We start from the raw sequence: 27,969 nt of genomic DNA, 5'->3' as shown, positions 1-27,969 counted from the left end.
CATAACTCAGTGCAACAAGCAGGCATATTAACTTAAATCAAACAAGGTGAATTTTTGATTTAGGTGAATTGATTAGGTGAATAATGCAGAAAGACTTGTACTTGACTCTACCAATAAAATTACAAAACATTATTCTCTCAGACTGGAATGCATTAGTAGCTACAGATTTTCCTCCCAAACCTTTTAAGTAATGCCATCACAAAAGCTTTTTAAAGTAACACTGAAATAGCAGAGTTGAAAATCAATCCTCTTAATTAGACAAACTTCTGTCACTAACATTTTTGTCTGAAGGTATTTAAAACCTGATATACATATTAAGCTACTTAGTGTCAGGTAAATAGAACAAAGCAAAGGTGGAAAAAATAAACAGATGATTGGAATATTTTGCTTTCAATGTTTGCTTCTATTTGAGATTCAGTAGCCACACCAACCCAGATGGGTAATTGGGAAAAAAAAAAAAGCTCAAGACACAGAGCCACCCTGAACCTCATTTAGCTTAATGAATTCCTAATGTTCCTTTAACTTTGGGCCACCATAAATGCAGTAATTTGATGGTTTTGTTAGTGGCCATACAAAGAGAAAGTAGTCTCAAAATCAGTCTGAAAGAGCAGAAGATGCCATTCCTCACCTGTCATATGGAACAATGTGGATAATGTCAGATTCTTCAAAAGAATACCAGAGCTAAAACAGATCAAGATTCACAGTTCCCAAATATTTTTCAAGTCTTTGTCAAACAAGTACACGGCATCAGTTTTTTTCTATTGTCTCCAGTGACTGGACTAGACGTAATGGACATAAACTGCAATTCAACAAGTTCCATTTAAACTTAAATAAAAAATTATCTCCTGTGAGAGTGAGGGAGCCCTGGCACAGTCTCCTCTGGAAGTTTTCAAAACCCTCCTGGACACATTCTTGTGTAACCTGATCCAGGTGAACCTGCTTTTGCAGGGGCTTGGACTTAACGATCTCTAGAGGTCCTTTCCAAACCCTATCATTCTGTGACTCTATGATAGTGCTCCCACCCACACTATGACTGGGGTACACACAGAGTGAAGCCACTATGATCTTTTCATCTCAAAGACTCCCCAATTACAGTAACCACCGTTGACAAGATTGAACATTTGCTGTGTCAATAATCACAAATGTGAAACTGGCTTCTATTAACTAGAATTTCATCTCTGAAAGTCTAAAAACAACTACTAAGCAGAGAGAGATAGAGGGAGAGAGAGATGCTTTTCATAGACTCGTTTGATTAAGCAAATAGTAACAACTGCTAGATAGCCTAGGTGAAGGAAATTCCTCCTGCACAGTCACAGAAGTAACAACAGCTCATCTGAGCAGCACAATCACTCACCCATTTCAAAGCAATTTCAAAGTCAGATAAAATTTTTCTGTTCTTTGGATGAACTCCAAACACTGGCATGCAAAGGATACAAACTGTCTATACAAAGACAGCCCAAAATCTATACAGCTATATTTGGTGCTTCTTTACTCCCACCAAAAGAGCAGATAGCTTCAGTAAATAAAACCACCAATATTTTAGCTTACTTGCCATATAAAAAAAGCCATGAACTACTAGAAGATGTAAGAGTTTACTTATCTTAAGTCACAAACAGCATTTCAGACATATGGTGAGTAGGGAATGAACAGTAACTGGAAGAAAAATGAACTCACTTGTTTTCCACATTACTTAAGAGTGAGCTCAAAAGGAGTAGAACAAGTCTCAAAAGTAACTGTGGTACATCCAACATAAGATCACCGTCAGAGAAGTCAAAAGTTTGCTTACAGAGAGACAGTCTTTAAGTTTCTTGTGTTTTATTATGATAAGAAAAATCACAATGTCAAGGAACACTTCAGGTTTCCATACACTCTAAAACTGCTAAAAGACTGCATTTCCAAAGTAACAGGGTAAATGGTAAATGGCATATCGTTAATTCTTGCAAAACAGACAGGTTTTCTGCTTCCATGGTATTTTCTGAAACATCTGAAAGGAAACTCAACCCAGTGATATCTATCACCAGAGGTGACAGGCTGTTGCAATGCTACAAATATGAAGGGTTGATCCCAGCTTGCATACATTTGCTTCAATGAAATAACACTTCTTACCTGTTGAAAGCAGAAAATGCTGGAATTTTAGGTTTATCAACAATACAGGATAAGATCACAAATCCTATATTTGGTTAGAGAAGTGTTTAAGGACATAGTTTATTCAGTATCTTCTCAGTAAATAGTATAAAGCAAAAAAGCATAACAACAAATGCTACCACAACTCAGTAGCTTACTTAACTCTAATGTGCATTTTACCTTAGGGCTGCAAGTCATGTTTGTGTTTAGCATCAAGCCACTTAAAAGCTGTTTATCATAGTTTCCTCTATGTGTGGGAGAACATTTTAGAAATTACTATGCAAATATTTACCAAATGTTAAATTAAAGCCAGGTCACATGAATACACAAGTGAGATGTAGGCAGAGAAGTGACATAAATTTTAAAGAGTGGTTTTGACATTCATGCTGTCACAGAATCGTAACTGAGCTGTTGCCATCTAATGCAACACCTTCAGTGTTCAAATAGTCTAAAATAGGTTCAAGAATTCAACCATCCCAGATTCAAGTGAAAGACAAATCAGTCTAGAATTAAAAGACACTCATTTATTATAAGGTTTTTATATACATCTATAGACTAAAAAAAAAAAGTATCAAAAACTTGGAGTATCATCTTGATTTCTTTTGTTCCAAACTCAAAAAGTGTCATCTATTTTTCTGAAAACTAAAGCAAAATACTTCACAAATGTTGCAGCTCATATAGTGTATTTCAAACTGTTAATGAGCAAGAGAATCCTAACAAGTTTAAATACATTTCAGATGGCCCATCAATAAAATAATTTTGCAATTCATTATTGTTTGGTGCTGTCATTTTTTCCTGTTGTGCAGAATGTATAAAGCTAATTGTACTACCTATCCTAGAATTTTTAATTTAAATATGGAAAAGACAGAATGCACTGAAAAATTCAAAAGCAGGAATGACTTAAATTCCTCTCACAATTACTTCTCCAGATGATATTTTAGAAGCATCTCCACATTACTGATTCACTAGAGCAAAGAGATTCAATGAAATACATCAGAAAAAATGACGTATTTGAAAAACGGAAATCACATATGCCTGTTCTACATCTACAGCAAGAGAATAAATGCTAGGTGAAAGTTGGTGGGAGGGACTGGACGCTGGCCATGTTGGTTTCTGTCATTTAGACAGTTTAAAAGTAAGATATAAAGCCCATCATCACAACATATTTCCTGATAAAGAGGTTATTTTAGATTATGGTCAGTAAGTAAAAGAGAGATATTCTACCATTTAATTATGCTTAGATAGCAGATCACATGGCTATGTACAACCTCACAAGTATTTAAAATTCCTATACATATTCTGAGGCTACAGGACGTGTCATTATCCACACCAAATAACACTATTAGTTGCTCTCAAATCTCAGCTTGCAGAGCAGAGTACAAAAAGGGAGACTGAGAGGAACAGGGAGATGAGATTGGTCACAGTCTTAAACTTCATCTCTAAATCCTTCTTGAAATTTATCATGAAATTAGAAGATTCTCTAGCATTTTTTGTTTACTGTGACCACGTCCAAACAAGCCTGAAGTGGCACTTCTAGTCTGACTGAATTTCAACTGCTAGCAACTGGCCTGCCCTCACCAGTTGTAGTAGAGGGAATAGAAATACTTAAGTTCCCAAAAATCAACAGCTCATCAGGATGCAAATGTTTGCTTACTACATATTACCATTGTTGGTTGTTAAATATTCCTCAATCACAGCAAAGTGACTTCTCAAGAATGAGCTAGAGCTGACAACACACCATACATAAACTTGAACATCTTCTTACAGCCTAAGAGAAACTGTAACAAAAATGTATAACACCCTGTCCTCTTAGCAAGCAAAGACCTACACTCAAAATTATGAAGACAGCTGAAGTAGCAGAACTGTATCATGTCTGTAACAGTACTGTATGTTGCAGAGATTACATTTTTAGGGAATAAAAACAAACACAAAAAGCTTCTGTAAAAATCAAAAGATAAACAGCTTTCTGCACAAGGGATTAAGTCTATTCCAGACACTTACTGAATTTAGGAGACTCCTAGCACTGACCAGATACAAATAAGCCGCTCTATAATGAAAGTCAGTTGAGTATAAACTAGGTCATCTTTTCATAAGCTTCCAAAAATACAGAAAAAGTAATATTTAGGTTTCTGCCTTAAATGGAGAACAGGAAGAAATAATTCCAAGCAACTGGACTTCTGAGGACACACAAACCAACAACGGCTGATTAGGAAGCTTTTAACCTCCCTACAAAAACATAAGTTCACCTTCCTTTCCATAGTATTCTCAAACATGGGTATTTTCAGCTGATGTAATTACAGACACATAGCCCCGAAACTGTTCTTTACCATAAACATTAAGTGAAGCCAACAAGTTTTTGGGTTTTTTTTTTTAAGCCAAAGTAACAGCATTTTGAGCACCATTTGCATCCATCAGCTTCCTACTAGGAAAGTCATCTGTTACTTAAGAGATTCACCTCATAACTGTAACACTTGTAACTCTGAGAGAGCTGAACTCTCACGTTTTCCTCTCTGCAAGAAGAGGTACAACTAAACAAACTACTTGTGTAAATTACTTTTAAATCATAGGCTCTATCACAATCACAATAAGGCTGCATCACATTTAAGTAAACAGATGAAGAAATCACAGACCTTACATGTTTCAGACTAAGGTAAGACACCACTACCTGCTACATGGGGGCCTCAAATTGAGTTTTCACCTAATGGTAACTTAAGTGATCTTACATCTATTATCTCAAGAAAATTAAAAGACTACTAAATTACAGCATAACTATTGAGCATGGTATCATCCTAAGAACACTGGCAGTGTATCTAAAACACTAGCCTATCCTAGCTAAAATTTCTCTTTAGTAAGCCTGTGTTATTATTTCACAAAAAACAGTTACACTGTACTGAATTGTTTCCAAGTTCCAGTCAGACTCTCAAAAGAAACTAAACATCTGCAGGCATGAGGAACATGCAGAGATGAAGTAACTGAAGAATCCTTAAATCAGCACCGAAAAAAAACTAACCACAAAAATATGGCTTGCAAACAAGCATCACAGATCATCTTTTCACAAGGATTAGACAAAATCATCACAAAAAAAAAAACCCCGAACCTTTAAAAAAAAAACCTTTTTTTTTTTTTTTAATGGATGTTCTTTAGAGAAGGACATAGTTGATCTCTTGGTGTCTGGTTTTTGTCTGCTTATGTGTCTTGATTTCAATACAGGAAATAAAATGAAAGATCACAGGAAGTAAAGCTAGTCTAAATAATATATCCATGTATCTTTGTTTTCTGGCCAAAGTAAACATTTTGCTTTTCAGAGAGGTTAAGTTTTCTTCACATAGTAAGACAAGTTAGAAGAAATTTTACTACTCCTAACAGGAATAAACTAAACATTAAAGTATGAGTTGAATCAAACTCTTTTTCAAAACAATTCGCAGTACAGTTTCAAAGATGTGCTTTTAGACTACAGCACACCTACTAAATTTAGGTTTAGATTCATTTACTTTACCTTTCAAGGCTAGTTTTGAAAACTTACCCTTCCCACATTTTTTTAATTTTTTTAATAAACAGTGGATTTGATATAGCCAAGTGGTGCAACTACAAACAGAAAAGAAGTTCTAGGGAAGAAAACAAAGTTTACAGAAGATCACTTTAAACACCCGATTTTAAAAGTTTGTCTTTGAAGATGCTATAAAACTCATGTCAAATCAGATCAGGTCAGTACAGAAACATATTTATCTTTCTGACTAAGTTTGGTTTTATCTCAGCCTATCTACAGTTTTTGTGAAGACTGCTCACACTGTTTGCCTTGCTGACCCTCAAGGATCAGAGTGGGAAAGAGCAAAACAAACACAAAGAATTCACGCATAAGGTCTGTGGAGTACCACAGACTTGTGACAGAAAAACCATCATCCATCTGGGAAAAGGCAGAAAAATCTCCCCTTGTTTTTCTTTGAAGTCAAGGGAACTACCAAGTGAAGGTAAATAGAGCCAACAACCAGAAAGCAGTTTCTTTTCTGTCTCTGGAATGAGACTAACACAACATAAGCAGAGCCCACTGACAGCTTTAACATGCTAAACAGTCAAAAAAAATCACTAGTTGATCCCTAGTAAACATAGAACAAGTTTTTCTTATCTTTAGCCATCTTCAAATTAGTAGGCTCTGAGAAAATAAAAGAAGTAGGTACTACCGACTACAAGTCAAAGCACAACAGCAAGAACCAATAATCGCTTCTTTCCATCTCCTTCACTTATTCTCTTCACATCACCATACACAAAACTTCATTTCAGATTAAAGAAACTCATCCTTCTCCCATTCTTTTTCTTCTTTCTGTCTCTGCTTCATTTTCATATGTAAACAACACATTCTGTTTTTCTTGATTAGATGGAAAAAACACTTACAAGGTGTAATAGCCACCTCCTTACAGCAAGACAGGCTTAAGACTTCCATCTTCGGCAGTCTCTGAAGGTGAAGATACTTGCTACAAGCGACCTGGCACGAAGGTTATACACACCACTATCACCTCAGCTTCATTTTTTAAAAATCTCAGTTCACATTTTAGGACAATGATTGTGCTCTGAGCTCCTAGAAGACACACAGCAGAACACACACTGGAAGTTCTTCAGTAGGTTATATAGCATGGCAAAGGGAGCACAATAAATTGGTTTCCTCCATGTCATGGTTTGACATGAAGCTGTTTCTGGTAAGGGGGAAGGGGCTGTAAAGATGGCTTCTGTAAGAAGTTGCTCGAAACTCTCTCCAGCTCTGAGCCAGATCCACTTCTGGGGCTGAGCCAGTTAAATGCCTCCACAATCACTTTTTAAGAAGAATTCGGAAGAGGAGACTTCTTCCTGTTCTTTCTTTCCTCTGTCCCTTCTTCTCTGGCTGGTGGTGGTGCAAGGAGTTGGAAGAGAGAGAAGCAACCATGTGGACTCCAAGGTAAGTGAGGGAAGAGAGAAGGATGTGCGCTGGAGAAAATGCCCCTGCATCCTGCAGAGAGGACTGGTGAAGCAGAGATTTGTTTGCACTTTGTTAAAGACCCCGCATCAGGGGCAGTGACTCCCTTTGCAAAAGACTCCATGCCAGGGGCAGTGACTATGGCCAGAGGAGGCCGTGTCCCATGTGAGGGACCCCATAATCACAGAAGCTGTAGCTGTGGGGAAGAACTCACAACAAAGCAGCTCATTAAAATTATGCCCAGAAGAAGCCACATCCCATGGGAGGGACCCTGTATCGGCAGAAGCTGTAGCTGCTAGGAAGAATCCACATCAGAGAAGTTTGTTAAGGACTGTGTCCCATGGGAGGGATCCCATATTGGAGCAGGGCAAGAATGCCAGGAGTCATCCTCATCTGAAAAGATAGAAGCAGCACAGACCATCTATAGTAGAATAAACTTTCCTTATTTTCCTCTCTAAGTCCAGCAGTGGAGTCTGTTTTGCCCGGAACCGTAATTGGCAGTGAGCCCTCGCTGCCCTTGTCTCAATCCACAGCAACCTTGGTTATCTTTTTTCCTCCATCTCACTGGGGCCTCCACCATCCTAATGAGGGTGGGGGTGGATGGGGGGCAGTGGGTAAGAGACTGTTGTGGTGCTTCATTGTTGGCTGGGCAAAACCATGACACTCCACCAAGTCTATACCTGCCTACTGTAGGCCACAGCAGAACAGAAGGCCAGTGAATCTCTTCTGTCCTTCAGAGACAGTGTTTGCGAAGAGGAACTAGAACATTTCTTGTCTTTAGCTATCTTCAATTTATTACACTTTGAGAAATTAATAGGACTATGTGCTAATAAAGTCTTTTTATTTTGTCAACAGGAAGGGAAGGTAGTTGTCTAGTGAATGCCACTATAACTAGAGAGCAGAAAGAAGAGGAAGTTGGTTTATCCTGGTAGTTAAATATAGGCGGGAAAAAAATACTCATCTCCACCAGGTCTGAGGAAGAAAACAGAAAACCCAGCAAAGATATCCCTAGCATGGAATTCCAAAGAGTCCAATAATTAGAGTACAGATACATAAATCCCAAATGACCCAAAATATTTTAAATTACACTCAAACCTGGATTTTATTTGCAGCACTGGAACCTCTCAAAATGCAAGCATTCTGATTTCTTTCTGAATGTGAACCGCACTCTGAATACGGCCCACTATGTGAATATTTTCTGACTAAAATATGATGTGGAAAATGCATCAGGAGGGGGATCCTATAGCCTATCTTTACATTACACTCCAACATGTGGCATTTAAGAATAGTATTTCAGTGAAGAACAGGTATGTAAAAAAACCACAACAGGCAAAAGATAGCTGAAGACACACATTTAGACAAAGAGGTGTGCATGTTGCAGTTGTAACCATATTAAAAAAAAAATCTCCCTTAAAGTCTCAATTGAAACTGGAGTTCCAGTCTCTGAATTCAAGATAACTATAAGAATGCAAAAATGCATCTGTAAGTTCATCAGGCCCATTAAACTGGATTGCTTCAGCAACATATGAGAACAAAACATTCACCCATGTAAGTTAACAAAGTAGCTCCAGAATAAAACATGTCTAAGTAAATAAATCCACAATGTTTTACCCTGTAACTTTCATAACCCAAGTTCTACACATCAAGTACTAGCTACAATATTCACAGTAGTGTTATTATGCTAATAAGATACTGTTATACAGCAACAGGCACCTGGCAAATAATTACTTAGCCTTGAATCTGGCTTTTTGTTTGATATCTAAAGGTAACACTGGAGGTTGAGGGACTTCAGTCATGAATTTTCAGAGTCCAACTTAAAGTGGACAGAACTATAAAGCTACTCCTTCAAATTATCTTTTTCACAGAGAAACAAGGGGAACGAAAAAAAAATAAGAAAGGCATGTATATAAGACTATCGTGTTTCAAAAGTAAAGTCCAGGTTAAGTGAGTGAAAATTTTGCCAACTAAAACTGAAGATATAGATACGAGGAGGAATTTCTTTACTGAAAGGGTTGTCAGGCATTGGAACAGGCTGCCCCAGGGAGGTGGTGGAGTCAACATCCCTGGAGGTGTTTAAGAGACAGTTGGATGTTGCACTTAAGGAAATGGTCTAGTGGTTAACAGGGCAAGGACAAAGGCTAGACTTGATGATTTTATAGGTCTCTTCCAGTTGAAACGATTCTATGATTCTATATCTTAAATCCAAACATTTCAACACAGCTAGAGATAATAAAAATAAAGGCTAGCTGTAAATTCATGCAGTTCAGTTTGTAACAAACTCAGCACCAATGTATACCAGATCTTGAACAAAAAATTTTATATGGCTCAGCATCTACACTACAAGCACTCACCACTTCAGTCCTGAATCTAGAAACTCTGATTATTTTGGGCCTTTCTCTGATAAAGTGATTAATGTATTTGCAACTGACATAGAAGTGCTTATCAGAAACAACTGAATTTCAAACGTGATTGAGTAACAGCAGACTCCAAACTCACACAAAACAGAATACAAAGGCCTGTAAAATGATGCAGATCAGATATAATGAAATCATATAAAACCTTGCTAACACACACTAAGCTTTAGACAAAGCTCAAGAAAAAGGAGTACAGAAGTATAGAAGTGTACCCTCAATTCCACACAAGAAACCATTACTTTAAGGGCGGGGGAATCAAACGAAAGTATTTCATTGACTTCACAGAAAACAGGACTTCTCTGCTGCAGTGCCATCCTATTTCTGGCATGGATCAATCGCCAAGCTGAGTCTGGGGAGAAATTTTGCCAGAAGGCTGGCAGACCAGTCAAATCCCAGACCATCAGGGTATTCTCAGGCTTCCCAGGCTGGTGCATCGCAGCAATGACACCAATGTGGCACCAATGGCACCTGTGCCTCCCATATGAAACCTATCCAGTTGTCTCCATGCTCTCTAACAACCTACAAGAAGTTACACAGAATCATAGAATGGTAGGGGTTGGAAGGGACCTATAAAGATCATCTAGTCCAACCCCCCAGCCAAAGCAGGCCCATCTAGATGAGGTCACACAGGAACGCAACCAGGCAGGTTTTGAACACCTCCAGAGAAGAAGACTCCACACCCTCCCTGAGCAGCATGTGCCAGGGCTCCCTCACTTGAATAATAAAAAAAGTTTTTCCCTATGTTTAAGTGGAACTTTTTGTGTTCCAGCTTTTTTCCGTTACCCCTTGTACTGTTACTGGAGACAACAGAAGTCTTGCCCCATCTCCTTGACATCCACCTTTTTAAATACTTGTAAGTATTAAAGAGGTCCCTCCTCAGTCTCCTCCTTTCTAGGCTGAACAGCCCCAGTTCACAGAGCCTTTCCTCATAAGAAAGATGCTCTACTCTCCTGATCATCTTGGTGGCCCTGCTCTGGGCTCTCTCCAGAAGTTCTTTGTCCCTCTTGAGCTGAGGAGCCCAGAACTGGACACAGGACTCCAGATGAGGCCTCACCAGGGCAGAGCAGAGGGGGAGCAGAACCTCCCTTGACCTGTTGGCAACACTCTTCTTGATGCATCCCAAGATGCCATTGGTCGTCTTGGCCACAAGGGCACATTGCTCACTCATGTTTAGTTTATTATCAACCACGACTCCCAGGTCTATCTCCACAGAGTTGCTCTCCAGCAGGTCAATCCCCAGCCTGTCTTGGTTCATGGGGTTGTTTCTCCCCAGGTGCCGGACTCTGCACTTGTCCTTGTACTTGTAAAGGTTCAAATATATTTCTTAAGAGTTCTCTCAATTCTACCCAGTAGTTGAAGAAAATATGAGATGGGAGGAGAGGAAGGAGAATTATCCAAAACCAGTTTTCAATCCCTACCCTGTACTGGTGTATGAGGTTGTTCCTGCCAAGATGCAGGACTCTGCACCTGCCCTTGTTGAACCTCATGAAATTCCTCTCTGCCCAACTCTTGAGCTGGTTGAGATCCAGCTGAATGGCAGCACAGCTTTCTAAGGTCATCAGCCAACTTGCTGAGTGTACACTCTGTCCTATCCAGCTGACAGCTCACTGCTCTCTTTAAAGAAGCATTAAGCATTGAATTTGGGTCTTTTTCCTCACTCAGGAGACAGAAAACACATGACCTTTCACAGTACCTTGAGTCACTGTGCTCCAAAATAGAGACACTGGGGACAATTACAGGGCTCAATATTAAAAAGATGCTGAGATAGCCATGATAGTTTAAAATATCCAAAGGAGCAGAATCATTTGAAGATATAAGCAGAGTCCCTTTGAGGCAGAAGACCTATGGGGTGGAGAAGGGAATGGTGGTAGAAAGTAACAGATTAACTAGGAATTGGATGGCAGGGAAGGAAATAAATTATTTTCAACGATATACAGGCACTGTCCTCCTGTGAGAAACTAAACTAACCAGCTTCTCTCCTCTCTTTATTTCTCAGTATCAAAACATGGACTAGGTCAAGAATGTTCTGAAGGTACAACAAACACCCAAGTCCTGCCTAAATTCCATAGATTTGTTGGCTTCACTGGTTCCAGCTCATGTTTGGGAGAAAATTAGCAGAAAGTTTAAAAAGTATTAAAATATTTACCAGCGTAGTATTGCACTGTGGGAATTGTTATACAATCACTTTTACAGTCCGTGTTACATTAGTAAAATTTATATTATCACAGTATGAGCTAAGTTTTAGTATGTGACTTGTAAGAAACTGCAAATACAGCTCATGAATGGCCTAAACAGCCTCCACCTCTAAATCAAACTGGCAGACCCAAGTGATAGAACTGGATGAAACCTAAACAAAAACAGTTCTCTCACTCCTGAGATCAACTTCTGCTTTTACCTGACTGAAAATACAGCACACACCAGATTTAACATATCATTGAAACTTTATTCCATATGCTTAACTATATCTCATGGAGCGCACTTTGACCAGATAGAAGATAACAAAGAAGAGAATGAGGTTATTCACCTCTTCATCAAAATTCAATACACTAGCACACAGAAACGTTACCCTGCCTTACCTCTTATCCTGAAACACAAAAAGAACTGCTTTCTCCTGCTACTCCAAGTATCTTCAGGAAAACAGAATCACAAGAGAGTTGGGAACAAAGAGCTTCAAATCTTTAAAGGAAAAGAAAAGGCGGGGAAGCAACACGAAAGTCAGTGCAAAACAACTGACAGGTAAATAGAGCATTCAGGCCAAGTGTGGAAAATGATAGAATGTCATAAAATGACATGGTACTGTTGTGTAGCAGCTTTCTCCAACCTTCTGACCAGGAATTTCTTTCCAGAGCTTGCAGGACAAGCCAAAAGGAAATAATTCCCACACAATTTTAATCCAGTCAATACAACCCCACAAGAAACTTCAAATGAAAACCACAGCTTGTAAGCAAACTTGACTAAATATTGTATTTGCATATATTTTGCAGCAGTCCTGGAGTGCCATTACAACCTTCCTTTTCATTTGCAGTTTGATGCCATCCATCACTCGCATAGATAAGTCAAATTTACTTTTAAGCCAGTTATCTCATTCAATCTCTTTGGGCTGTATAACTGTATCCACACATATTGACTCCACATATGCCACGCTCAAGTACCTAAAGAAGTAGGATTTCACTATAAATTAACAAAGATGTGGTGAAAATGCCTACAGCAAACAGTCCATAATACAGCCATCATTCACCAGAATGCTCAAGGCTAACCAGGTAACAGGAATGCTTTGTCACAGTAGTCAATAAGACTTCCAGTGTTAACATCACCTCCCCGTTAACAGAGTTGATCAGCATAGAACAAAACCATTCTACAGTTGGAAGAGGCCTTAAAGATCATCTAGTTCCAATCCTCCTGCCATGGCCAGGGACACCTTCCGCTACACCAGGTTGCTCAAAACAGTGATGGGGCAACCATAACTTCTCTGGGCAATCTATTTCAGTGCCTCATCACCCTCACAGTGAAGAATTTCTTACTTATACCTAATCTAAATCTACTCTCAGTTTAAAGCCATTATCCCTTGTCCTATCACTACATTCCCTTGTAAAAAGGATGCTCTCCAGCTTTCTTGTAGGGCTCCTTTAGGTACTGCTATAAGGTCCCCTCAGAGCCTTCTCTTTTCCAAGTTGAACAACCCTGACTCTCACAGAAGAGGTGCTCCAGTTCTCTGATCATTAATGGTTCTCCTCTGGACTCACTCCAACAGGTCCATGTCCTTCTTAGGTTGAGGCCTCCAGAGCTGGAGGCAGTACTGCAGGTGGGGTCTCAAGAGAGCAGAGGGGGCACGTCACCTCCCTCAACCTGTTGGTCACACTTTCTTTGGTGCAGGCTAGGATACGGCTGGCTTTCTGTGCTGCAAGTGCACATCATCAGGTCATGTTGACCTTCCCATCAACCAGCATCCCCTTCTTCCTCAGGGCTGCTCTAAATCCATTCTATGCCCAGTCTGTATTTGTGCTTGGGAGCACCTCAATGCATGTGCAGGACCTTGCACATGGCTCTGTTGCACTTCACGAGATTTGCTCAAGCCCACCCCACAAATATGCTCAGGTCTCTCTGCATGGTATCCCTTCCCTCCAACGTGCTGACAGCACCACAGAGCTTGGTGTGACTGGCAAACATGCTGAGGGTGTACTCAGTCCCAATATCCATGCTTCCAACAAAGACATTAAACAGCACCAACAACAAAACTGACCCCTGAGGAATGCCACTTGTCATTGCTCTCCAGGGGGCCATTGACCACAACTCTGAGTCAACCACACCACAAATCCTTTAATTGCTAAGTGCTTCATCTGTCAAATCCATGTGTCTCAAATTTAGAGACAAGTACATCATGCAGCATGTCAAATGCCTTGTGCAAATCCATGTAGACATCAGTCACTCTCCCCTTATCCACTAACACTGTAATCCCATTGTAGAAGGCCACCAAATTTGTCAGGTATAATTTGCCCTTAGTGAAGCCATGCTGGCAGTCACCCATCAACTTCTTATTTTCCATGTGCCCCAGCATAGTTTCCAGAAGAATTTGTTTCATGGTTTTAGCAGAGATGAAACTGACTGGCATATACTTCCCCAGATCTTTCTTTTTTTCCCCTTTTTGAAAATGAAAATCACGTTTCCCCTTTTTCAGTTTGTGGGAACTTCATCAGACTACTACGACTTCTCAAACGCAAAGAATAGTGGCTCTGTCACTTCATTGACCAGTTCCTTCAGGACCCATCCTGATGTATCTTATCAGGTCCCATGGACTTGCAGACCTTCAGGCTCCTTAGATGGTCCCAAACCTAACCTTCTACAGTGGATGGCTGGCTCTCCATTCTCCCAGTCCCGATTATATCTCATTTTCTTAACTGTCATACACAAAAAACAGTAGAGAGCCAATCACTGACAACTTGAGTCATAAGATGCTGAAGGCTAAGTGATTGGATCTCTTTTCACTAAATTTTATCGCTGCATGTGGTGCCTGGAAAAGGAAGCCAGCACAAGCAATGGAGCAGTTGATTCTCTTTTTTAAATGGCTATCAAATAAGGAAACTACCATTGCCAGTTAGAAAAAAAAATGATATCAGTATTTGCCAGTATAATGGTCACATACACCAAGTCATTTGGCCTCCTACAGAACCTGCAACACCTTTGACTGCATTATTAGTAGTATCTCTCACACTAATAATGAAGTTAGGTTCCAAAACAAAAATAATAAGAAAAAAAACCCTCAAAATTAATTAAATTAGATTTAGTAAGATTACAATAGTATTAAACAACTTATTAAATTGTAAATGATACAAATATTAACTCATATTTACCCAAAACCATTGTGCAAAAACATGATTTGCACTCAAAGACTAAATTTATTTTTTTTCTTCCCAATTAAAAGAAACTCCTTCCCATAAAGTCTCTTCTTTCAAACTTTTTTCCCCCCAGACTGCAGAAAAACATTTTTTCACTAACAGAAACGAGTACTATTAAACTTATTATGCACAAGATGTTTCAAAATTGAAATAACATTTTGCAGAATGTCAATAGTCCTCTACAACTTATTTCAAAACAACTACTGTCTACAACACGGTACATGGAGCTAAGACCTGTACTGCCAAGTTTGCTTATGAACGCTAACATCCCAGATTTTGCTATACCATGAAGTTGGGGTCTTTTTGCTCTAAAATCCCTATTGATAAGCCAAACAGTTAATCCCTAAACACACAATGCATAAAAGGGATCATTTCAAACCAGAAAAATGGAAGACACTTATAATCATCACAGCATTCACATTTGAATGACAGCTAAACATAAAGACACATCAAGCGTTCAGCCATCTGGAAAGAAGCTGGTATTTTTTCATATTGTCTATTCTCAAACCTCCAAGGCAAGAGTCAGAGGTTGACCAAGACTTCCATTTAGCGAGATGCTCATTTCATCTCTGCAGTCATTAATGAACTGCAGTATGAACAATAAACCAGACTCCTCCACTTTCACTTAATTCAAAAGACTGTTGTGTCATACCAAGACAAGCAATGTGTGTATACTGCCAGATGCATGTTACATTTTAAATATCTGAAGTTACCAGAAAGATCTATCTACTATTGTCCTAGTGTCTTTGAATATGGCTCATTTAATAAAACCATGACAGTAACAAACATAATTTGCTCTTCCAGGCAAGTTAGAATACAATGGTAACATATATAACTGAAAAATTCTTTATATATTAAAAACCACAATCAAAGTAGGTATAACTCTGAACAGAGGCTGAAAATGGTAGTGAACATTGCTGCAGCAAAACAAACACACACTGCAAATGCAGCTGGGAGGAACAGAGTCAGAAGAATGACACTTTGGCACTGAATTTTTTAGTACTACATGAAACGTCTAACAAGAAAAAGTACACTACACATACAAAAGCAAACCAACTACTCATTACAGTTTCTGACTCGCTGCAATTAGTTGCCTGCAACACACAAAATCTAATCTAGATGGAAAATGGCCTAAACAAACATTTTTCCAGACTCGGGGATTAAGGGCTCAACACCATCATACTCTCCTCTGATTTTACTTCACTTACTTGAAGAATGTGAAAAGGAAAAGAGTTTAGAGCAATTTTGTTCTGTTGACTATTCTGAAAAATAAGTGGATTGAATACAACAGTAAAAACAAAAAGGAAAAATCTCTCAGAAGTAATATATTTTAAATACACAGGTCATGAGAGTTCTTTCCATCATTTCTGAGTTATATTAAGTATTTGAGCAAAGTTCACATCTTAACTTTGCTATTTGTAAAGTCAGTCCAGTGGTTTCTACAAGGGTTTTTCAGGTAAAGTTAGGATCTTCCTTCAGTCAGTAGTTGAACAAGAGCTATCCAAATAACTGTTCCTAAAATGCCAATACAGAAGACTTCTCTGGATTTTCAAGTGCTAATCTTCTTGCCTAACAAAGAAGAGTTATCATTTCTCATTGACAAGTCAGACCCTAATGTTAGTCTATATTCTTATACACACACAACTACTTTTTTCCAAAAAAAAAAAAAAATAACATCCATCTTCCTTTTTCACAGCAGTCTGTGCAATGCCTGCATCACAACTATGATTGTGCAAATGTGGGTCTTTCTCCATGCATGATGTCAAAATGTCAATGAACCTTCTCCTTTTGGTTGCCCAACACAACTATTTGAGGTTTCCAGCTCTTCAGGGAGTTTTCTTTTTGGAGCCTTTAACGCCAGGAACTCCTGAAACATTTGTTCAGAATACATTCATTACAGACAGCAGAGCAATATTAATTGTGAATTGGCAGCAGCTAGGTTTTTCAAATTAGCTTAATTCTGTGGGAGCTGAACATGAGTATGTTAACTCTGTTCACTACTTGAAAAATTTCAGCAAGTCCTTTTACCCCACACAAAACACATGAAGATTCAATTCAAGAGAGTTAATCTCCTTTCCCATCATAGAATGGCAATCTTCTATTCTTTGGGCAGACAAAGAACAGGTTGAGGTGCCAAAAGTAGAAGATTACAGCCAAATTTCCAACATCAACTATAAAATCCCATATGCCATATTCCTTAAATAGGGCAACTGGTAGAAACAGACTTCTGAAAAACATGCCAAACTAAATTTGATATATGTATACTGCTGTAACCTAGCCTATAGAATGAGAAGGGTGGGACACAGAGGAAAATACAACGAAAATTTCTATAGAAAAATCTCAGTAAAGTGAGAACCTAGAGAAAATACAATTTAAGACACACAGTCAAAACACAGTATGCCATACTTTTGGCACAACAGAGCAGACCAGATATTTCGTCAAATTTAGAAGTCATTGAAATAAATCAGCTTGTAAAAATAATCCAATAGATTGCTGACAACCCCTTACTGCACTAAATTATTTTAACTAGAAAAAACATTACACCTTAACAGAAATCATTGTTAGAGCCAAGAATTTTTCAACTCAACATGAGTGCAAGTAATGTGGCTTGGAGGTAAACTGCATTTTCATACCATTCACAACATACACACAGATGACTGATATAATAGTGTATTTGCCCTTTTTTTTTTTTTCCTCTGCAAGCTTAAATAATGAGGATTTTTTTTTTTCTTCAACGCAAACTTTCTGGAGTCTTTACTCAATCAAAAAACTTCCTGTGTTACTTCTGGTTTCCATACAGTCTTTCGTGCAGACTAAGTCACAGTTCAAATGAAAATCAAGACAATTAAGAAAAACCTCTCTAAAAAAAACCCCCAAAACTTATGTAAGTGAATAGAAGACTTCAAGATTATTTATTTTAAAAGCAGAAGTTTGTTTGAGTTTAAAAAATGCAGAGGTGAGATGCAGTACAATCATCCAATTTACTGATGACAAAATATGGTGGAGACTAAAGGACCAGAGGCAGTTATCCACTTACTTTTGTCCTAGATAGACTGAGGTATAGTTTTCATTACACAACTGTATGGGGCTTACTACACATGAAGGAGAAAAAGTATGACTAAGATTTTTGAGGCTTTAACTGCTGCAAAACAGCAACCGCCATCTTGATTGGATTTGTAGAACCCCAAATTACTTCTACTTTCAGAAGAGCTACAGACACACTGTCACAAGTAGCTTTGAGGTGTTCAGCATCTAGGATAAATCCAACAAATATTCTGAGATGACAACTCTCCATCAAAATCCATACTGAACTAGTTAAGAGAGTCTTATAGAAAAGGTTACAGTTGGCAGAATGAGAATTAAAATAGCTGCTCAAGTAGGGATCGGCAGGAAATACATTTTGCAACTGACCTCCAGGCAGGAGTTGCAGGATTAGACAGTACGTGCAATTCTGACAAGCTACGCAGTAAGAAGTTAGTTAAAAAGAGTTCCAGGTCACATACCAGCTTTCCTTATTCATAAAATTCATCACTTAAAAATGATCTGTAACCAAATCAGTCAACAGCCAACATTTCCACTAACAGCAAAGTTTCAAGCCTTAAGTTCACAGTCTGGTTTCAATTTTGGCTTGTGCTCAGAAATAAAAGAATTTGGCAAGCAGAGAATGTTAGTGGAAAGCTTTGTAACATTCAAAACACCATCCATCAAATTCATTGCGAAATGAGTATCAAATGGGACTATTTAAAAAGGTATCATTGCCAGATTAGACAAAGATCATGGAAGGCAAACTGTGTCACTAAGAACTGCATTGAGCAAAAAATGCCTGATCTATAGGTACTGAAGCAAATGGTACCTACACTCAATAGCAGTCAGATTGCTTTAAATATAGAAAAATAGTAGAATTATAGCCCAAAACCTCAATATGAAATTTGCACAGCCAATGACAAGCACTGCAAGAATAACAAAGGGGAAAAAAAAGCCTAGGAAAGTTGATACGCCCTTGTAACTTCTAGTTGGAGGAGAACCATAAATGAGGAGCTACTTCTATATGGACATCAGCAAAACTTACAAAGATGTGTTTAAGCCTGACTGCCCTACAGACACAGCAGCAGAACAAGTACTTGCACCATTTCAACTAATCACCTTCTGTAGCAGTTGAAGATCACCTATCTACTTACCATTTACCTTGTAAACGAGTTATTTACCACTTACCTTGTAATGGAAGCTTTCACAGAATGTAAAAACATCCTTTACCATCGTCTTTCACAAGAAGTCATAAACCCATGCCTAAATTACAAGGGATAATCCTCAGTTGCAGTATAGTCTACAGGGTGTTCAGATCCATTACATAGTTTGGATATAAGACAAATACACCACATATAGGAGATTAACACATCAGGAGTTATAAGGTCTCTCTTTCAAAGATCCAAATAGAGACATGATGGATTTTAAAGTTTTTTAGAACTGGAACTATTCTTAGCTGACCTGTACAATGACACCCAAACTAAAAGAAACAGGAGATGACTATATAACAATTTTTTCTCCTCTCAGAAAATCTGTAACTTAGATATTCAGGTTTGCCAATAAAGATCAGCTCAGCTGTTGAAAGGCTGAAGAGAGTAATATGGTATCTTCTATAACAATCTAAAGGTCTTCTAAGGTTTTAGAACCATAACCTAAGAGATGAAGAAATGAACTGATCTGTCAAAGAAAAAAAAAAAAAATAAAGCCACAAAGTTTTTTGCAGGAATGCAGGTCTCAGAGCTTCTTTGGAGTGTATCAAATTCTCCTTTAGTCTGAGCATTTAATTTTCTTCCACTAATTGAGAAATTAATGTATCTTTGTAAAAGAAAATGACAGGGACGGTGTGTATTAAGACTTACCAATAGCTAGTATTTTATTGGGAATCTGGAAAACATTTTATCAGATAAGCTGTACTTCAAAACCATCCAGCTCAATGGAACTTCACCTTTGAGGTCAAATCCTTAGCCAGGGGAAAAAAAAAAAAAAAAAAAAAAAAGGAGCCTAAGCAGAACAAGCTGTTAGCCTGTATCCATCAGACTGAATTCTGTGATTCCAAATATCAGTCTTTGTACAGCTCTAAAAAGCATGTTCACTCAAGCATTCTACAGTTTTCTATTTCATACATGTAACAATCAATGAAGAAAAGCACTGAAGTAAGAGACCTCACTGTGACAACAAATGCTGCCAGTGCATCCTCATGAAATCAATGAGGAACCTGTCTAAATCTTCCAATTCAGGAGGATTCCCAAGAGCAAATCTAAGCACTGGAATAGTGCTATGGCACCTGCCACAACAAAGCAAAGCCATCACTTATGAATGGATGTACTGGTGACATAAAAATTACAGGTTTACAAAGGAAAGACAGACAGATTTTGATGACATTAAAGTATTGTAACAGTTCATTTAATGGAGGTTATCTATAGCACAATAACTAGGCGTAAGAAAAAACATTTACAGAATCAAGTCTTACATATTTCCTCTTCACAGTGATGACAACGGTCCAAAAAAGTCCTTTCCAGTGCAATCAGTAATTTCTTATAATACAAAGTTTTCTACACAAATAAAGTATTAAAGTAATCTAAGAACAAAAAGTACTGATGATATGACTTACAGAATTAAACATAAAAATACAAAGTGTAATCTGTTTTCAGTGAGATTAATTGCTCAAAACCTTTAGGTTATCATATTCATTAAGGATGAAACATAGGTATCGTAATAGGGGGGCTAGAGAGAGTTTTCAGTATTGAAGCATTAGGAAAATAAGCAGTTAGGACATGAGCATTATTAGGAAAGGCTAAAGAATATTCTGCTCAATGAGGTAGGAAATCTGCTGCTTCAGTAGAAGGATGCAAGAGACTACATAGTATAGTGCAATTCAACTTCCCTATCATACTGAACAAGTAAGGAAGAAAGTATAGTCACATAAAGGAAGTCATTAGTTCCAAATAACTGTATCTGTTAAAACCAGAATCATTAAGGTCTTAAGAACATACTAATAGAATGTAACTCTTTTTTTTCAAATACTTAGAAAAAAAGCTGCATTTTATGCAGCAGGTAAAAGAACTTCTTAGTTCCATTTAACGTCAGAAGGAATTTCTTTTTAACATTAAGACTAACATACTACAGTGGTGTTTCCCAAGTGGAAAATAAATATACAAAAAATACCATTTAAGGTTTAAAATCCTTTTTCACAAATTCATACAAGACTACTCAGAGTTCATCTTCAACAGGGCAAAGAGTAATAGGATGCCATCGCTACTGAGAATTCTTCAATGTTTTCCTTCTATAACTTCAAACATTTGGTTATTACAAAATCTTTGCTGTCTCTCAAGTGGTAACTTAAGTGAATAGTACTCAGAACTTGACAAACATGATCTGGGAGACAAAAATGAAAACTCTGTATTATCATATAGACTGAAGCCTAACCTACAGTATTTCCAAGATGAACTATTGTCATTTTGTCTACTTAACTTCCACCAGTTTTATCCAGCTCTACACTTCAACTGAGCTCTCCTGAAGCACGTTACTATCAGGTAACTTATGTTCAGCCAGAAGCCCAAGTTACTGGCAGACATCTACTTCTTAAAAAGAACTAATTCTTTTTCCATCTACATAAGTTCATAATGTCCTATAAGACATTTTGTATGACACATCTAAGTCCTACAGGAGTTTTTCTGCTGGGATAATAAAGCCAAGTTAGAGAAAAGAGACCAGAAATCTACCAAGATGTCATTACATCAACACTAGTGGCTACAGTGCAGCACAGCAGCAGTCATTTTATGTAAAAGTGATAACAAGGCAGGCACTTTTTAACTCTCAGTTTTTCAGGATCACTGTAAAAGTTAGACTGAAAATTCTTTTATGAGACCCAAAACTCTGCCACTTGAAAGCAGTCTCAATAACACAGGTGGTTAAATTTCATTTAGTCAATAAACAGTTTGTTTTATACAGATTTTTTTCAATAATTTATCTCCTTCCTATTTCTTTACTCGCCCTACATATAGGAAGACTCACCTGTCTTCCTATATATGTCAGTTACCCATAAACCCATACAACAGCAATGGAAAAACAGCATATTACATTCTCCCTTTTTGTGTGAGAATATAGTGGACAAACCTGAAGACTGAATGTAGAAGTGATAATCAAGCTGTTAACTGAATCACATTCGTTTCCAAGACAATGTAAAAGCTCGCTACTATACTGTAGCTGATTGAGCAATACTTAGACAAATGTGGGAATGAATAGTTAAAATATTTCCTAGCAAAAAATAAAAATAGAGTACTTGAAAACAGAGCTTAGAACTGTTTTGGTAAAACAGACTATGCATTAACTCCATCTCTATTAGAGCATAAAATAAGACAAACTGGAATAGGGGAAAAAAAGCAAAACCCACAAAAACAAAAGCTAGAGTCAAGGTCCAAGAGAAAAGTGTCAAACAAATACAACTGTATTACTCTGCCTTCATAAAGGACTAAATGCTTATGATTTGCCTAAAACAGAAAAATAACAGAAGGACTTCTTCCCAAACTTTCCAGGTGTATCTTCTGAAAAAATACATTCTGTCTTTGACAATATTTTTACTAAGCATAAAATGTAGAGTCAAAATAAACTGTCATCTTTCCTACTCCCAATATTTTTTAAGAAACTACAAGAACATTTAGTACTCCTTCTGCCTGCTGGCTGCTTTACAACAGCAATACTTAATTCCAGAAAACTAATTGTCATGTTGTGGGGCAAGCAAGAACAGAAAGAAAGGGGAAAACTATTTTATTAGTAAGGAATGAGAAAATGATATAGCAGTCAACCTGCAGCTTTAGCTATTTCAATTTATCTAATTTGGGAAAGACCACAAATACAACTCAAACAATCCACTACATTTGCTGTAATGATCATTCTTAGATCAACTTAGTCACTATGTTATTGCTTCCTACTCAGTCTGACTGCCAATCAAAACTAACATTATCACCCCAGAACCAACTGCTGGTTTCTGTACATTCTCATCAGTGGAAACACACACTCTAATGCCTATAACAACAGCCAATCAAGACCCTTTGAGACAGTTCAACTGATATTTGATTACCTGTGTCACCGTTCCCATTTTACCCACACAGGCTATGAAACTGAGCCACTCCATAATGAAACTGTGCTTATGTCCTGGTTTTGGCTGGGGCAGAGTTATTTTTCTTCCTAGTACCTCATATAGGGCTATGTTTTAGATTTGTGCTGGAAAGTGTTGATAACACAGAGATGTTTTATCTATCACTGAGCAGTGCTTACACAGCATCAAGGCCTCTTTTGCTTCCCAGACTGCCCTGCCAGAGACTGGGCTGGAGGTACACATGAAGATGGGAGATGACACAGCCAGGACAGCTGATTCCAACTAGTCAAAGGGCTCTCCGACACCATATGATGTCATGCTCAGCATAGAAAGTTGAAGGAAGAGGAAGACATTCACAGTGATGGTATTTGTCTTCCCATGTCACCATTCAGTGTGATGCGGCCCTGCTGTCTGGGATACAGCTGAACACTTGCCTGCCAATGGGAAGTGAGGAATAAATTCCTTGTTTTGCTTTACTTTTATGGCTTTTGCTTCACTTAAACTGTCTTTATCTCAACCTATGAGTTTTCTCACTTCTACCCTCTCGATTCTGTCCCTCATCTCACTGGGGGACCTGAGTGTGCAAGCAGCTGTGTAATGCTCAGTTGCCAGCTGGGGTTAAACAATGACAGATTATAGTTACGTATTTTAAACCAATATTTAAACAATAAATTGCAGCACTTGTTAATTTTGCTACAGAACTTCCACATCTCATCCATTCAACTGGTTTCTATGAACAAGACTTCAGACAGACAACAGAATCATGTGTAGTCATCTCTAGATAAATGCCACACATGCAAACACAAGTAAATCAAGACACAGATGATAAATACCAGTTGCCCATCTCTGGCTCCTTCAAACAGAAAGACCAAGAACATTTGGAGGAACAAGATGTTTTTATACACTTTCCTGGAAGAGAGTTAACTGCAGCTCAAAGAAAAGTCATTGCAGGTTTCACTTGTTAGACTCATAGCCATTCTTCTCCCTATGCATACACCACATACTGTACCAATAGCATTAGAGGCCTTTGAGTTAGCAAAACAGCACCTCCAGCTGAGTCAAGGGCTTTGCTACTAAGCTGGTAATTCAAGTATTGCCTCCTACCTGGGTGAAACAGCATGTCAAAAAAGAGAGAATTATTAACACAATAGTACATTTATCTTGAATGCATTTAGCCCTGTATGCATAGGGGAATTGCTTTCAACTGGACCAGTAGACCCAGACACCACCATAAGAGCATATGAAACCCTTCAGAGCAGACTCAGAACCCCCCTTTCTTCCTCTCTCATCCACACATTCAGAAAACAAACAAACAAAAGGTCTGTCACGATTAATTGTAAAACAATCAATAAGGTACCTTATCTTGAATCCAAGGGCCTGGCTATGCCTTATAGCCAAACATACAAACACAGCAACAACAGGCACAGCAAGTCTACTGCAATACCTCTGCTCTCACTCAAGCAAAGAATCCTAAATACAACAGATGACATGCAAGTGCTCCTCAAGGCACCAAAAATACTGTTAGAAGAAATACTAAGGGATGAGGCTGATAACGAGGAATCGTTAATCCTACTGCATCTACCTGTCAGCAAGAAGCCTTAACACACAAACATTACTGAACAGCAACAAAAGCAGATCCTGAGTCACAAAAAGTTACACCATCAAGCTTCATTTCACTGAAACAAGTTACTTTGAGATGACACTTCCCTGCAAATTTACTTAATCTCATAAAATAGCTGATCAACAAAATGTTTTGTTAAATGTCGAAGACTGTTCACATCATGAAATCCAAGAACACAGATATCTTAGTTGATACTGTAATACAGGAAACAGTTTATAAGTCCAGACAGTTGTGTCCTCCAGTGAATCAGACACAATCTGCCCTTTCCAAACTGCATTCCAATTGGCCCAGTGTTTTGTTTCACTTAACAGAGCAATTGAGCCTTCATGACCAAACCTCACCAATGTAGCCCTGACAAGAAGCCAAATCAAACTGTTCATCAAAGGGGCTACAATAAGCAACTGCCTGCATTCTCAGCTATTTACCAAAAGTCTCACAGAAATGAGTCCTTTACTGCAACAGCTTCCCTTTCAAGTATAGAAAAATGCTGAGTACTTCAAACAAATTTAAAATGTTGCTATTTCATATACAGAAATCCAAATATTTACTATAAATATGAATTAATATTCTAATCTCCTATCTTCCCCTTTACAAGTGACTGCAGCCTAACAGCAAAACTAGGCTTCCACAACAATCCTCAAAATGCAGAGCCTCTCACGTATTGTTCTGGTATTGAACAGTACCATAACTAACAACAATCTCTTAAAGCTTGTATCCTGCCTGCCTCTTTAATTTTCCATTCTGCAACTATGAAAAATATTCCTTGTCCGAATTTTTCTCCCTTCTCCAAATACTTCAGGCACTTCAACTATACCATTTTTCACTTTGTTTGACGTGCCAAGAGAAATAGCAGCATTCCGCCTCACAAAGTATTCCAAATGTTCCAAATATTTTGAAAAGAAAAACAAACCTTCAGTTATCTTTAATAGAAACCTGTTTATTTGCCCACATCTCATAGTAGCTGCTGATTATCATGAGATAATCTCATCCTCTAAAACATGCTACATTTTTTGTAACAAAAGTTTATTTTAGAAAGAGCTGATAGAAAGAAAATGGCAAAACACCCAATCCATCAACATTAGGTTGGACAAAAACTCTCCACAAGGTAATAAAATTAACTGTTTGGGACTTCAGTGTGATCTATTTTACAAAATCCCAAATTCTCCCCCTGGAAAGATCACCAACTCCAAATGATGCTTATCGAAGTAAAAGGAAATTTTACTATTTGTCTAGTTCCACTGCAACATCATGTAGACTGAAAACTAAGTAATCAAAGCACTGCAAAAGAAGAGTTTAAAGTTTCCAGCGATCAGGGAGAAGAGAGAGTGCAGAAGTCATGAAACTTTCTTCAGTGACTTGAATGAAAACCTGTTCTGTATTTTTCAGAACCCCAGGTTTCCCCCACCCTGCCCCTTTACACATCCTTGTATAAGCTCTGAATTACCGTTACTCAAGGAGATCAGTAAATTTTTAACAAACTTTGTCCATCTATGACACAAAACAGGGAACTCAAGACTTTTATAAAAAACAGCCAGGAAAAAAAAAAAGCTTTATTTGCAAAGGCAAGCAATACAATGAGGTCAGAAACATAAACTCTGGCCTCTGGTTGTCATATAGAGAAGGTTGGATGATTTTGACCTCACACTGAAGGGTGAATAGGAGTTGACCACTTACTTTAAAAATATTTTTCTTTAAATATTACCTAAATAGCAAATTAAGCACATGAGAAACTGACTGGACTGCAGTACATCTTAAATGTTTGGCATTTATCCGAACCATTCTCATGTTGTTGGAATTTCTATCCTCTAAATTGTTTACTGAGCCTTCTAGAACAATCAGGACCTTACCTAGAAATGCAGACACCCTTCTACTCCTTTCTAAACTAATAAAAAAAAAAAACATGAGAAGGAAAGGCATTTGAAGTATTTGTGCAAAAGCTTTGTAGGCCACCTTTCAACCACCATCATGAGACCAATTCCAATGTCATCACAAGCACAAATCAAAGCTGAAATCAAGTTTTAAATCCTTAGGACAGACAATCCTGCAAGTCCTTAGTTTAGGGCTTGTAAATGGAATCTCTTTCACAAAGCAGTATTTGCAACACTAGGACTTTCATCAATATTAAACAGTATCCCACTAGCCTTCAGCATCTGCACCTTGGAAGAAAAAGAAAAAAAGTATTTTTATGCTCAATTAGGTACAACCTAAGAGAAACTCGGGCTCCTTTCATGTAAGGGAAGTCACGACCCATGCAGATAACACCACACAGAGCAGGTGATGCCAGAAAACTAGAGCTTTAACAGAAATAACATAACTTATGTTTGCGTCTGTATCAAGTTTGGTAGTCAGGATGCAGCGCAGAAACATAAGAAACCTTAAGAGATGCAAATTAACGCTCCCAGCCCGCCAACATCAGTTCACAGCACGAGGCCGCGAGAGCCGAGGGCTCCCAGGACCCTGCCCCGTGTGTCCCACGGCGCGGGGCCTGGCAGCCGCCCCTCAGCAGCTCCACCACCGCCCCCTCCAGCCCAGCCCCGCCGTAGGCCGCTACCGGGTCCCCTGCCGCGGGCAGCACGCCCGCTACTCGCCGCCCCTTACCCTGCGGTTCGTCCCCACACACGCGGCCCAGCCCAGCCTCACGCCCTCACCTTCTCCTGGGCCTTGTGGAAGCGCTGCAGGGCCTGCTGGGTCAGATCGCGCACGCGGAGCTGCCCGTCCTTGCAGGGCACCACGATCCCAGTCCGGCCGAAACACACGGTCACTTTCATCTCAGCGGACCGCCATGCCCCGCCCGTCGAGAAACGGTGCCTGCCGCCGTGGCGAGGCCCGGGGGGAGGCCGGGGGGGACGGCGCAGGTGCGGGGGCCCGGCGGCGCCGGTAGGTGCCTGTCCCCGGCCCCGCCGCGCGGCGGGGGCTAGCAGGTGCGCGCGGAGCCCCAGGCGCTGCGCCTCACCGCGCGCGGGCAGCGCAGGGAGGCAGGCCGCGGCCGAAGGTCTCCTTCCGCCGAGCCGGGCCGCTGTGCCCGCCCCTCCCCGCCCGGCGCTCCGGGGAGGCACGGGCCGGACCGGGCGGGGCGGTCCCGTGAGGCGGGGGATGCGGCGGGGCGGCTGGCAGTGTCGGAGCTGATCCCCGGAGCACGGCCAAGCCGGGCACGGTAGGCCGCGCCGCGCCGGACTTTAAGCCGCCGTGGTGCCCTGCGGATGAGCCCATCGGGGGATACGCCGCCTCGCGTAGCCTACGCCGTGCACAGCGGTGCAGCTCCGCACCCTCCCAGTGCAGCCCAGGGACAGGTGCCTGCCGCGCCTCCCGCCCTGTACAGAGCCGGCACCGACGCAGCAGCACTTGGTCCA

At 39.3% G+C, this 27,969-nt stretch overlaps 1 protein-coding gene across 3 annotated transcripts in view; it reads right to left on the bottom strand.

Moving 5' to 3' along the window:
- PARD3B (par-3 family cell polarity regulator beta) overlaps positions 1-27,575 on the bottom strand; it is a 407,820-nt gene extending 380,245 nt beyond the window's left edge. For all 3 annotated transcript variants that reach the window (XM_062004452.1, XM_062004454.1, XM_062004453.1), the window contains exon 1: positions 27,268-27,575. In XM_062004452.1, coding sequence (XP_061860436.1) covers positions 27,268-27,387 — 120 coding nt within the window. In that variant the 5' untranslated portion in view covers positions 27,388-27,575. The remainder of the gene's footprint in view (positions 1-27,267) is intronic.
- Positions 27,576-27,969: the final 394 nt, after the last annotated feature.

The sequence above is a fragment of the Colius striatus genome, chromosome 11 (genome assembly GCF_028858725.1).
Source record: "Colius striatus isolate bColStr4 chromosome 11, bColStr4.1.hap1, whole genome shotgun sequence".
Classification (NCBI taxonomy): domain Eukaryota; kingdom Metazoa; phylum Chordata; class Aves; order Coliiformes; family Coliidae; genus Colius; species Colius striatus.
This window is presented reverse-complemented; position numbering and strand designations above follow the sequence as displayed.